Here is a 14,282-nt window from a genome sequence, read left to right on the forward strand (position 1 = left end):
TACTTTTATCTTCAAACTCTGAAGTTTTTAAGACTTACTCCTAAACATACTGTTGGGAATTTCTTCCTCTTGAAAACTCCTGATATTTTTTCAGTTCAAGACTCAGAGGTCAGGGTGGGTGTACCCCACTAATTTCAAAGCCTAGGCACTCTGTGGGCTGGCAGCTTGTAAAGGAAGCCAGAGCACACCTTGTGAGCCCTCAGCCTCCAAGAGTTATGGCCAACAGGTTTGGGAACAGGCTGCAACTTATTCTCTGAAGGGCTCAAGAGCACTCTCCACAGGGAATACAGATGGCAAGAGCTTTGGCAGGCTGCACGTTTGGGAATCGGAGACAAGCCAGAGCTGAAACATAGTTACTGCCACAGGAAATTAATTCAAATTAAACACTGCAAGCATAACAGTGGGGAAGACTGATCTGTCACCCTGCCTTCCGTGTCAGAAAATCCTGTGCCAAGGACTGAAGCCCAGTGGTCTGTTACATACTTCCTACCTACCTCAGAGTTACTCCTGAGTTTATCAGAATGACAATGCTATATCTCAGTAATGAAAGGGAAGAAAGAGGAGGACTATATTAAGTACTAACAACAACTTCCTCTTTCAAATAAATTTACATTACATTTTTTGCATAGAACACTACAGTTCACAAGGTTAGCAATATTTCTTACCAGAAAATACATTCCAGTATAAATGGACAAGCAACCAAATAAACTATCAATGATTCAGAATTAGAAGAAAATGTATAATACTTCTAAATATCAGGTATCGATTTCCTGATGGAATACATACTATGTACTACCAATAACTTCAGTTCCTAGAAGTGACACAAGCTTATGTACACACACCATAAACAAAAGTGTGACAAAAATGTATCTTCTAATGTTTCTATGCTAAATTACTCTCTATATTAATCATATTGACTGTGTCATGACTTTGCATCCAATTTATCTCTAACATTGAGAAAATACAAAACTGCTGAAAATCTTCTAAAATTTCCCCCCACGCTTAAGCAGAGCTTATGGACATTGTGGATCACAGCCCTTGGTCTTCCATCTGAAGGACACCACCATCAGACTGTAAACTCTGTTTGCCATGTGGGTGGAGATACTGCTACTGTGGTTGCTTAACTCTGCAGTTACCAACAGCATATGATAATTTTCACTTGATACTGCTGCCCGATGCAGGACCAACACTGACAGCAGCTGGAAGGTGTTAACAACATGTACTTAAGTGCCAAAAGAACACACAGGTAAGACACAGTTCTCCTCAACCCAGCAACACAAGGAAATTCCATAAATCATCAAGCTAGATGAGTACTTGTTTGACATGAGACAGTAGAGGAAGAAGCCCCTAAGCAGTGCTGATGGTGGACAGAAACATCAAGAACAACCTGTCAAGTTAAAAGTGGAACAAAGTCAAGCTGTGTCGGCAGCCTAGTTATATCTCTGCAGGAAATAATTTGAAGAATAGGCATTTGTTAGCACTCATTTGGTTAAGAATCAGGACATTTGGCCTAGGACAGCAACTGCTGAACTGTCAGCCTACCACAAGGTTATTGTTCTTGTCCACTATGTACTACACTGGCTCTCCAAAGAATAACAAACAAATTATAATATTCATGTCTTATCCTCACAGTACTTAAGTGTACAGGACATACAAGAAACTGCCTCACATTCAGAGCTGTAACTCTAGTCTTTAGGCAGTAAAGAACAGATCATAACCAAGAAAAAACTAATTCATGTTAGAGCCTGTGAGCCTGTGCTTCCTCCTCAGAGATGATTCAAGTAAGACAAATGAAGACTTGTTTACTTTAGAATGTTAATTCCAATTGACGTAGGATCTGAATTGGTAGCAAAATCCCCAAAGTTTATTCCTCCCCACTTTGGGGAATAAACTGCACTATTTACCCAGGTTCCCTGTACAGACAGTAGCAAGAAATGATTGTCAGAGAGCAGTGCAAGTTGCAGGAGAGCTGGGTCATCTCCACAAGATGCCAGAGACAGTCTCTGTAAAGCAGCACATGCCACTTTGATAATTGCCTTACTGAGATGGCCCCTCAATGGCTTTAAGTAGGGTCAAAGGGTGCACCTAGGTGTGACCTCAGGTCATATGCTAAGACAAGTGGCATAAGGCATGACACAATCACTGCAGCTGCACAGATCCATGAATCTGCCCCAATTTTCTGCCTGCTAAACTAGCTGGAACTGCAGGTTTCTTTCTAGATGATAAAGTGGCATCAGCTAACCCCACCAAGTCACTTGTGTAAGATGCTGAGATACTGTGGTGATAAAAATAGCACAATAATCTTTATTGACTAGGGTTTCTTCAGATTACAGAGATCTTTAAAGAGCATGTTAAGTATGACAAAAGCCTGAGTGGAGAATAGTATAAAGAGACAGAGGTGGCTCAAATGGGACATTGGTTAGTGCTTGCTCCTTTGTGATTTCTGTCCTCTTAGAGCTTCCTGCTACTAACTACTGTTGTCTTCTTAAACACAATTCTTTCTTGGGCCAGCTGTTTCTGTTTGCTCTTCTATGTCTGTGGAAGGAAGAAGGAAAGTGGGCTTGCTGGGGGCAACATGCTGCCTACACATTGTCTCCAGGGAAAGACAGAGGATCAAGAACTGGTATTTCAACATAGGTTGAAAATACCTATGACAATTCTTCTCAAAGCTGGTCCTCCCTACATGGTAATCATTCAGGTGTAGCTCCTCTCTCTGTCTTCCAAGCTGGCTCCCTGTAAGTGACTTTACTTCGTTAGTAAAACGTGCTAGAATATGCTACTGCCCAATCCTCGTTAATCTTACCCACCGCACTGGTACAGCACCGAGTGAGTAGCTGTTGTTGAGATAACTGGCTTCCATTAGCAACCATGTGATTGGCAGGACGATAAAGTCTTTTCCCTTGCAGGTCAGCTGCTTTTTAAGAAGAGGGCAATCCTGCTGATCCATCTTTTAGCTACAGTCTCTCACTGAGTCCCAAATCTCCTGCCTTTTAGCTTTGATACGGTTCAAGCTTTCCCCCTTGTATCAGCCCCTACCTGTCATCAGCTCCTCTGTACCAAACAGCCAATATCAGGAGTTTGACCTCAGGGCACAGTCCGGGTGGGCAGGTAAAACCTGACCACTGGACCGACTTCCTTATCTTTCATATCCTGCAATTCATGAAGAAGTATCAAATTCAAACTAAAAAACAGAAGCATGACCTTTTATAAGAACCTTCTGAAAAAGGCTCTGTTGCCTTTCTAAGTATTCTTGAAAAGAACTGTCATCTACCCTATTAAGACAGAAATGCATCACAAATAAGGAGAAGAGGGAAAGCACTGAAAATCCTTACTAAATGGTAGAAGTTTTTGATGTGTGCTTGAAATACCTTTTGGTGATGCACACAAAAATATAGTAAAACCAAACCAAATCAAATATGCTGTTCTACATCTGCAAGCTCCAGCTGCAACCCAATAGACAGTTGCTCAAACTTTTCCTGTTTATAAAGTATATTAAGTCAATCAAATTCACATGAACTACAGAGCATCCTCTGTAATGTGCTTGAGAGAATTCTAAATATAATTGCTAACACAAATGAAGAGCTATCATAAACAACATAATACCTATTTAAGTGACATACTCCCCAGTTAGTGCTTAAAACATACGAAAATCTTTCTTTCCTGTAGCAAGTATGTACACACCCTGCCCTCTGCATATATGGAAATCATGTCTTCCCTTGAAACAAACATAGGCTCTGCAAGGACTCCACTTAGGCTAATGACAGAAATGGTGCCAAAATCTCAACATCCTTTCCCTTCAAATGAAATGATCTAAGTACAAATTGGAAGATGTTTAGTCTCTTTTAACTCTGACAATAAAAACAGAGTTAAAAGAGAATCCAAAAGAGGAAGGCTGCTAGTCAAGACAAGACTTGTGACATGAACAAGCCTTGTAGCCATAATCCTGTATCCTTCTCACATTTTACACTCTTACTCACTGTAGATATTGTTCATTATTATATTACTGTGAGAATGTAACAGACAACCCTAGCTTTTAGTTTTTTCATTTAAAGAGACACAATATTTTACTAAGTCCTTTCTAACTACCACGAGAAATCTGAATACTTTTGCCTCAGGAAGCTTCCCCTCTGAAATGCCCTTAAATAATCTTGTTGTGAAAAACCTACTAAATTATTAAAAGCAAAAATATTCTTACTATATAGATAATTTGGTATTTGGTATAGAATTCTTTCTACTTTCTCTTATTTTTTAATGACTTTGATAAGCTCATAATGGCACTGAAAAATATCACCAACATCTGCAGAAGGGTAAAGATCCTCCATGTGCAGTAAATGATTCATTTCACTATTTATATGATACTTACAATTACAATTCTGTGAAATAATAAATCCTTTGTAAAAGCTAACTTCAAGCATGAAAATGTTTTGAAGATCCTTTATTATGGTGGTTATAATGTCCAGATTGACAAGATTTTACTAGACTTTAGTCTGGGAAAACTTTCCTTTTGGCAAGATCTGTGGAAAAGTGCTTCCAATATTACAGCATTTAAAATATAATTAAATTAAATTTTATGTAGAATAAAGATCATCCAGTTGGAATAAAGCTGCTTTCCAACAATTTAAAAGAATTCTACGCAACAAATTCAGGAAAGGAAATGTTAAATAATACGATGCCTGATTCTGCTATCCAGAGAGTAGTTTTGTAGACAGGAGCAAATGCTCACAATGCAATCAGACCAGCACACACCAGGATGACATGTACACTCTTGCAAAAAGACATCACAGGATCTTCACAAAATTGTCAGGACCAAAATTCAATCCAGTATTCCCATAACAGTACTACCAGTAGCACAGTGCCCCCTAACCACACACTGGAGAAACAGTTTTATACTAAATTACAGGGAATAGTGCCACTAACAACACTTCAAATAACTGCTTTTCACAACTAATTACATGGGAATGCAAAACCATGAAAGGTTCTTGAATTTAATAACTTCAGCATTGGTCAGAAGGGGAAATTAGAAGGATAAAAAACACCAACTAGTGTCTTACTTGTCTGAGGTCGATGAAAGCTAACTGCAGGGTGTCTCCCTGGAATCCTGGCACAGGCTCAGAACTAGCAAACACTGCAAAAAAAAAGGTTAAAATATTACGGATGTAGATTTATTTTTTTTAGTCTAACAGAAAAATCAAGCTCTATGCAATATAAATGCTAAGTAGCATAGTTTCATAGAATAGTTTAACAACTCACAGTGATTTAAACCAAACAAATCAACAAACAACCTTTTGACAGTTTTTCCCATAATCCTAAAGAATAATACTTTTAGGAGTATTATTAGAAATTTTGCTTCACGTTCTAACCCAGTAGTAATGCTACAACCACAGAAACCAAGATATTTTTTAGCCTGAGGTGCATGATTACTGAAGAATTTCAAAATAATACCAATTCCATGGCTGTCAATGTATTTTCAGACATCTGCCTTTGTTACAGCAAACCTTCACCTCCAGCCAAACATCATTAAAAGACAAACACTAAGGTGGGAGTTGGTTTCATGTGTAGACAACAGGTAGAAAGCCCTACATGCCATGGTCAATGCAGAGCTGAAATGCTTGCTCATGCCTTTTAGCCTGCTTATCCGTAATGAACTTCTGCTCATTCTGAACCAAAAATTGGCTGTCAAAATTGGCAAGCAAAAATATATATTCATAATACAAAAAATGGCAACACAGAAAATAAAAGAAAGTCAACTACTTGTATAAACTAGGAAAAGATCAATAGTTGTTAAACTTAAGAATAAATACACTTTTTGTTGTTATTATCCCAGTCACAAGTTAGTAACAAAGACAAACAACCGCTGCCTCACATCCTCACTCAGTTTAGATATCTTATTTCAAAAGAACTTGAAAGTATTTTTCTTATGCCCTTCAGGTAGAACTTTCAACAAAACAAAGTAGATACTACTGCAACAGCTTTAGAGAGGAGCATCCAAGGCAGTGAAAGGTAGTATTTTTTCCAAGTTTGAGAAACAGGTCATTCAATGGTAGAGGAAACAAAACAAATGTATCCAATTTCCAGACCCAGTGCTAAACTCTACTGTTCTCAATACCAACATTTAGAAGTTATATGAAATCCTCAATATATTTTCTTAAATGGCTAGTTAAAAAACATGGATTATGTTGGAGGTAAAATTCAGAAAACCGCTGCTGTCTGAGCTAAGATGATAGTAAAATAATGGTGTCAAACATTTACTTCTGAATGTATGGTTTCAACCTAAAGCAGACTAATGAATTCAGATGGGCTATTTCACAAGTCTAAAAATGACTACATGGAACACAATTTTAGATAAAGACTCTTACTTAAATGGTACAAGAAACTACTAGGACCATCTCAGAATACTTTAAAATAGCTTAGTAATAGATGGATATGGTATTAGAGTAGCAGCTTTACCAGTAGAAGTAGAATTTATTACTTGTATTACACTAGTGTAGAAGTTATTTTATTAGAGTCATGTAATAGGAGAATGAATTCAACTGCAATAGAACTTTATCAACTAAAGAAAAAAAACAAAACAATCAAATGCCTTAGGGAGACCATTGTAATGTCACAGACAAGTACTGGTAACATTGGCAAATGCTCACTGATTACTGTATTCAAGTGTGAATTTTAAATTGTCTGGTCTTCCTACTTTAAAAGTAACACCAACTTTCTAGAGGCGTTTTCATGGAATTTTAATTGACCACAAACATGCCCGAGAAAAAAAAAAAGAAAGAAAACGGTAGAAAAAACATAACCTTACACTCAGTATTTTATAGGGAGAGGTTTCTCATCATAAACTCTTTAAATCAGGAAAGACAAAACAGCTTGTACAATCACCAGCCTTCAGAATTACAAAGATGCCTAAGCCTAGGAACCTTTGGCACCCTACTGCACAGCCTAGGCTGAAGGTCTGTGTGTCTGTCTACATGGCTGTCCTCTGCAGGTATTTCATGGCCACTAGGAACGCCCTTTCTAAGGACAGCAAAGCTGAGCTCTGAGGTCAGCCAAACCCAGAGTTTAAAACAGAACACCAAACTCCAGCAGGGAATCTTAAGCAAAGCTCCACAGCAAGGAGATAAGAGATACATGAGTTGTGAGCTATGGTAGCCCATTAATAAGGAGGATATGCGTGGTGGTCAGAAGGGGTCTTTTCTACACCCCTTAAAGCAGAAAGGTAAGGCCCACCAGATCATCTGATCTGATCCTAACTTTCTGTTCTTAGATAGTACACTGCCATCAGCTTCCCCCACCAGAATCTCAGCTCTTCCAGCTACTTCACAATTATAGCTAGCACTGGGAGAAAGAAGATGAATGGCAAAAAAAGGGTTACAGAACTGAAAAATAAATAGAACTGAAAAGTGTGACCGTTGGAAAGTCGTTTCAGTTAGCTTTTGGCACTTTACACTTCAGGAGATATCTTCCTACAGCAGAATACTCTAACATGCCACGGGGCAAATATTTGCATCTTTTATGTGCTCATCAAGCTAAGAGAGTTTGGAATTTATCCCAATGCATTAAATAATACAGAATAATTACGTTTCTCTACTTAATACCTAGTAGCATTGCAGCTGTAGAACAAGAAGTACATAATGTACCAAACCTAATTGTTGTACAAGCTTTGTTCTCTTAAACTACAATTTTATACTATGAATGCATTTACAACATTAGGGACACTCATTATAGCACAAACATTTATTCTCACATTTGGAACATTCTGACAGGTGACTACAATAGAATTTGCCTCATTATTATAATTTCATGAGTTCAGAGGGCAAAAAGATAATCTACTTATGGTAACAGTCAGACAGTTCCCCCTCCACCCTCAGCACAGGGCTTTTAAGTTTTGCTAACAATTTTACAAAGCTAATTAAATATTTTCTACTGCACAGCATATTAGGAAGATATAAGAACAGGATTAACATTCTTAATGTCTTTGTCCTAAGGGCCCTTTTCTAGATAGTAATGAAACACTGTCATATATACATCTTTTAAAATATTCACCCCCTACAATCATTCTAGGCTTAAAGAGGATTTGCAGGGGTAGGGGGCTGGTTGTTGTTTGGCTTAATGTGCATAAAAACATTCTGGAATTTTATAATATAGCAGAATGAAATGCAAAGATCACTATTAAACTGTCACTCTTAGGGGCAAACAACTGGCTGTTTGGCAGTTTGAATCAAAAGCTCAAATATCTGGAAAAAATCGGTTGAAAATATACATTATATGACTCTGGTATGCACAAGGTTTTTGTTAACATCTTCTCTTCCTCTGCTTTGCTGATACTGTATATTTAGAACAAGAACAATGTGGGTCCTCAGTATGTTCAATCTCAACATAATTCCTTGTAACAGAGAGTTTAGAAATATAAAGAAGATAGGATCAAATGAAATAAATATACAAAAATAGGCTGGGATTTTAAGTTATTTATAAATAAATTATAATGATTAATATAAATGTTGCAAAGATTACTTCAGTCCATTTTCTTTTTAATATTTTGCTTTGATCTTATAATTACATTTTGTATACAGGATATATGAGAATTGACATATATACATATATGTATTAATGGAGATCTTAAGATAAAGGCTGTATCTACTAAATGGAATTTAAGGTATCTTTAACTGTAAATTGCACTGAATTTCTACACAATTCTAGATTTATTAACAGGTCTCTTAATTTTATTGGCTCAAAATCCCATCTTTTAGGCATCATCTGGTTGTGCCTCTCTGTTGGTCTGGGAATTCAGAACCTAATTCTTGACAAATAGTTTTGCTGTTCAGTGAAGAAATGAAAAACCAAAGTCCAGACTTTGAATCAAAAGCTAAATGAGGACAGTTTAACTCCAGCCTCATAGCACTGATTCACAGGCGGGACAGCAAAGCTACAGAAGTATTTTTAAAGGAAGAGCAAAGAATCAGGCGACTATCTCAGCCACTTTGCAGCCCTGTTGGATGCTCCAGCTGTTCAAACAGGCCTGGAGGGAGCCTTGCTGAGGGAGCTGCCAGCTGGCCAGGCAGCAGCCCCCCGTGCCAGCAAGGTCTCTGTGCTTCCTGTGCCCCCGCGCTGCCACATGCGAGCAGCAGATGAGGGATGGCCTCCAGCCAGTGAGGTTAACCTGACTGCCCAGAGGGGACAGGAGGCGCGTAAAGCAAGGGGCCTCCAGCGAAGAATATGTGCCTTTTCAAGGAAATACAGCATCTGGGTTCCCCAGCTTCTGAATGCCCACCTGGAGACCACTTTTGGTGCTCAGCAGAGAGAGAACACTTTGGTCAGGATGTCACTTGCTTTTGGACACTGCCACTCCCCACCCAGTGGGGGAAAGGAGGGACTGCCAGGAAGCCATACAGAGGGCTGATCAGGAAAATACGGAGTACTTTGCACTAACTCTCCACTAACCCTTGCTTGCTTACAGGCAAGACCCAAAACCTTTCCACTCGTTCATATCTGGGTGAAGAAGGATGCTCACTCACCCGTATTTCATTCTGTGAACTAATCCTGCCTCACAATTCATCTATGTTAAAATACATAAATAAGAAAAAACAAAAACATTTAGCTCTTCCAACAACCACAACTTTAGACAAGTTCGAATTCCTTAATAAGAAGCTGATGTAAGCTAAGTAGATCTGGATGGTGCCTCTGAAAAGCTAATTTTTTATTATGCACACCTTTCTTCCTGTAAAGTGAAATACAGTAACTCACATTTGAATTTCATCTTCAAGAAACAGAAACACCCCCTTCCCAACCCATTTCCTTCCTTGGGGAACCAAAATGTAATATTCAAGCAAAAGACCACTCTTTGGATTTTATTCAATGTGACTTAGTACGTTCTATTTTCTGAACAGTGCTTCAAGAATCTCAATCATCCTAGTGAAAATAAGCACTAAGAAAGAATGGTACAAAATACAGGGGTAAAACACTGCTCTAGGTTATAAAATTTGCAGAGGAAGTAGAGAAATACTTTCATTAGAACAAGACAAACTAAAATAAAACTTAAATCTTTTTGGATCGTTTGGAAGGAAACAAAAAACATGCTAGAAGAAGAGTGAGATGATGATGACTCTTTTTTCTAAGAAGAGAACTTACTGACTTTAACAGATTGCTGAATTGTTGTTTGGACTGTTCATTGTTTTTAAACAGAAAAGAAAAAAACTAACAAATTATCATATTTTTCTGATTTTATTTAGATCTCTCCAGTTCCTATTAGAAAGAGTAAAATTATAATGTTTAAGATCAGAAAAAAAATTCTACAATATTAGCAAGAATTTTTAAAAGTTTGCCTTCAGATATTAATAATTTTCTACACGTTATCTAAATTCTTAGTTCAAAATTCATCTGAGTATACTCCATTGTAAGTAAAATGTCAAACCCATTAATACAATACAGTAGAAAACTCCCAACAGTTGTGAATTATTCGCCCACTCTAAGCACTAATTGAAATGTCACTGTCGTATCCATTAATCCCAAAGCATCAAAGAATAAAGCTGGGGGAGGGTGATGAGCAAGAACATAAATCACAGGCATCACAGTGAGGCCTGGAATGTGCTTGTGATGGACCTTATGAATGAAACCACATCAGTAAAGCAGTCTGAGCAAAATCTTGTGTCACTCCTTTATTCCACAGACTGCAAAATGTGGTTTGTTGCAACACACTACTCTGACAAGCTTCCATAATTGTATTTAAACTGCTTAAAGGGTTTCTGTGCAAAATAATTTTTTCCTAACATGCCTTAAAAGCTTTTCACTTAGGAAGAAATTAAGTTCATTCTATCAGCCTTGTACAGCCCATGCTAGAAATTACACAGTGGTGGAAGAATGTATTTTTCAGTTTTTAAGTTACTAGCTTTATGAAACTTTCTTATTTTGGCCAAAGCTTGGGTATGTCCTGTCCATGCCATATACTCAGAATAACAGCTACATATGAAAAACCATGTCGTCTTACAGTTATATTACTTTTTTATTTTAAAATAATGAAATATCATTTTAGACTAAATAAAACTCTACCAATATTTCTTCACTGATGAAGTTTCTGCTGTGCATGAACCAAAGATGGTAGAAAGAATGGCAATAGAAATTAGGATGACACAAATCAGGGCACGTATCAGCCTTTGCCTGAGAAGAAAACAGTCTCAAAACAAGCCAAAGACCAGATGACAGCTGGAAACAGTGGAATTTCTCCCTTCTTTGCTGCGAACATACTGTTCATACTGTGAAAGTCACCTGCAAGATATGCATTTTAGCCCTGTACTGCTAGAAATCCCAGGGTGAAACAGGGCATTAGTCATCTACAGAGAGTAGTGAAGTACTGTGTTGTTCACAGCTGATATTTTAAATATTAGAAACAGAGTAATACTGTAATGGACAAGTTTTCTTCACTGTTACACCATGTGTTCAGAAGGCACATGATGGTTTAGTGCTTCCATTAATTCAGCTTGTTAAGATGAATGATTATGATGTCAGTGCTATGAATACTGTATAATTTCTCTTTTAACAACTGGTAACTTTTTTACATATAGGAAACTACACAAATGCACAAACACGCTCCCATGTACCTACCCGAAAAGTACACTAATAAATTTGCAACATCAAGCATACTAGAAGTAAGAAAAGTCAAACCATGATCTGCTTGGTTAACTTGTACAATCACAGAATTTTAATGTCACAATCACAAATATTCTATCAACTTGACCCTGATAGTCCTCTCAGATTGTTCCATACCCTGAAAGGCCTTAAGGCTGGACAGTGAGGGACTGTCAGAAAGATGCCTGCTCTACCTGTTACTGAATTGAGCTGGAATGTAACAAATAAAGCAGGAGAAGAAAAGACAAGTATATGGTTAAAATGACAAAAACACCCCTAAGTCTGTCCCACAAGAACCTTTTGTGATGCTAACCAAATTGCTTGAAATTAAATTTTCAGTTTCCCATAGGTGGCTTTTAATGGAGTAGTCACCAATTTTTTTCATGTATCCAAACTAAAAGCCTCAGGATATGACTTGAATAACTGCCCCATTTCACAGCTGTCAACAAAATCATTGAGTTCTGTGCTTCAAATACCTAACACCAAAGATACTTTGGGAAAAAAAAAAAAATAAAAACAAAACAAAAAACAACAGAGGAGAAGAATCTGAAAATACGCATTGAAAAAATCTCTAGTGAGCCTTTCCACTGTATCTCAGCCACCAACTATACAGTCCTAACACCTATTCATGGAACTTCCTTCCTACAGATAAACAGCTCACCCTGAGCCACAAGCTCCATGCAAAACACAAGGTAATTAATCCTGCCTTCAGTGCTGTATTGAACCAGTTTACAAAATAATTCTGATACCATATTTTAAACAGTGACAGTAAGAAAACATCTAATGTTTACTAAATGAGTACTACTACTCTGCACAGTAAGGCAGTAGCAGTTCTAGGAGTGAGGAAAACCCTACATAAAAGCACATTTAAATATCTGTATCATAATAGATGAACTCAAGAGAAAACATTAGAATTTTATAGACATTTGACTTTTTTTTCCTAACCATTAAAACTTAATATTTATGTAGTACTTTTGGGCAATTTTGTACTAAACTAAATTTTTACTGGATATAGTGGTTATGACCCCATTAGGAGTAACAACAATGTATGTTTCAATTTAGGTATTTTAGTTAAAAGAAAAGTTGCATTAAAAAAAATTCCCAGGAATGCCAACATACTTACTTATAAATACTTTTACAAGAAGATGTACTGTAATATTACTTTCAATAAAAGGCAAGGTTAGTAGATTATGGAAAAGGATCATGATATAGCTTACACTAAATAACTTTTTTCAATGTTAAGACAAATACAGATGGAATATATACTTACATTCACACTGTATCACATCTAAATTAAACTGCTGAATTGCTCCCATGCTTATTTGTTTTAATTCACTGTCCAGTAGCATCTGCATTAGGGACATTGAAAGATGCTGGCAGGCTGACATGCAAGCTGTCTGGGCCACTTTTCCCTAGTAGAAAAAGCAACAAGTTTTACAATCGAAACAAATGATACATCACTAAAGAACTGCTGATCTGACTGGATTTTAATATACATTCTAAGCCTTAATGATACAAAATTTAGATTAGAAGGAGAGAGATCATACTTCCTGTTATTTCTTCGACCTGTTAGATTTGTTTCTATTAGATCAAACAGAGAATTAGATTAAATAGATGTTAAAACAATTATTGATATTTCTTCCAGTAATCCAACAGTCTTCACAAATACAAGGACATTTCCAAAACAATGGCAATTAAGGTTGCTGAAGCATATGAATGGCTTTGTGGATTTATTTAAATATTTTTAACCCAAACAGAATGAAAGCAAGAATGTAATGAAAACCAACATGCAGCATATTTTTAACAGTAGCAAATTAAATAAACCCCCAACTTTACATAAACCAAAATGACTGCAATTGGTTGAGGCATTTCTTGTAAGAGTTTGTGCTAATTGTTGGTAGTTTAACTGCTCAGATTCCATCTCAAAGTTTGTTGCTGAATTACTTCAAGAATTCATGCTTATCCATCATCTCAGGTGCTTAATAAATCAGTGCTGTCAGTGATCAACTACTTACAAAATGAAATGTAGCCCTCTGCTGTACAAAATAGAAATAATTTCCCAATCACAGTCTAGCTGGCAATATTGCTCTCCTCATCATCTACATGTAACTGAGACAATTTTCCCAACATGAGATCAAAAAACAAAACACAAAGTCTGACATTAACCTGAATAAATTATTTAAAATTTAGTACAGAAAAATTTAAAGATAACAAAATTCTACCTTAAAGTTAAGAAAACCACTTGAGACCAGATAGCAAACCAGATGGCACTATTCTATTCACAGCACTGCCATCTCTTAAAACAGAGTGATCTTAGGTGTCAAATGCAACTACAAGAATCTCTGTAGATTAATGTACTGAAACCACTGCTTTCAACTGATGGGTGTGTTACAATGATATTGAAACAAAGATAACAACACATTAACACAAAAGAAATCATAATAACATAACAGAGCTACTGGAGCACACGGCACTATTGTTTTACTTCTATCCATTAGTACAGTGATGTCACCTGCTTCTCTAAAGTAATGGCTCCCCAGCTGTTTTCTGCAAAGTCAGGTTGATCAATTCACTGTTGACTCCCAGAATATAAATAATGAACAACTGTAATGGACAGTTCACTGTCCCAAAAAGTTTGGAAAGTTCTGCTCCAGCATCTGAAGAGCCAG

The 14,282-nt window shown here is 37.0% G+C and overlaps 1 protein-coding gene across 4 annotated transcripts in view; it reads right to left on the reverse strand.

The window, feature by feature from the left end:
- The window catches only part of EXOC6 (exocyst complex component 6), an 88,515-nt gene that overhangs the window by 18,968 nt on the left and 55,265 nt on the right, over positions 1-14,282 (reverse strand). For all 4 annotated transcript variants that reach the window (XM_036385332.1, XM_036385336.1, XM_036385335.1 and 1 more), the window contains 2 exons: positions 12,884-13,025; positions 5,052-5,125 (listed from right to left, as the gene is read on the reverse strand). In XM_036385332.1, coding sequence (XP_036241225.1) covers positions 5,052-5,125; positions 12,884-13,025 — 216 coding nt within the window. The remainder of the gene's footprint in view (positions 1-5,051; positions 5,126-12,883; positions 13,026-14,282) is intronic.

This window comes from Molothrus ater, chromosome 8 (assembly GCF_012460135.2).
Source record: "Molothrus ater isolate BHLD 08-10-18 breed brown headed cowbird chromosome 8, BPBGC_Mater_1.1, whole genome shotgun sequence".
Classification (NCBI taxonomy): domain Eukaryota; kingdom Metazoa; phylum Chordata; class Aves; order Passeriformes; family Icteridae; genus Molothrus; species Molothrus ater.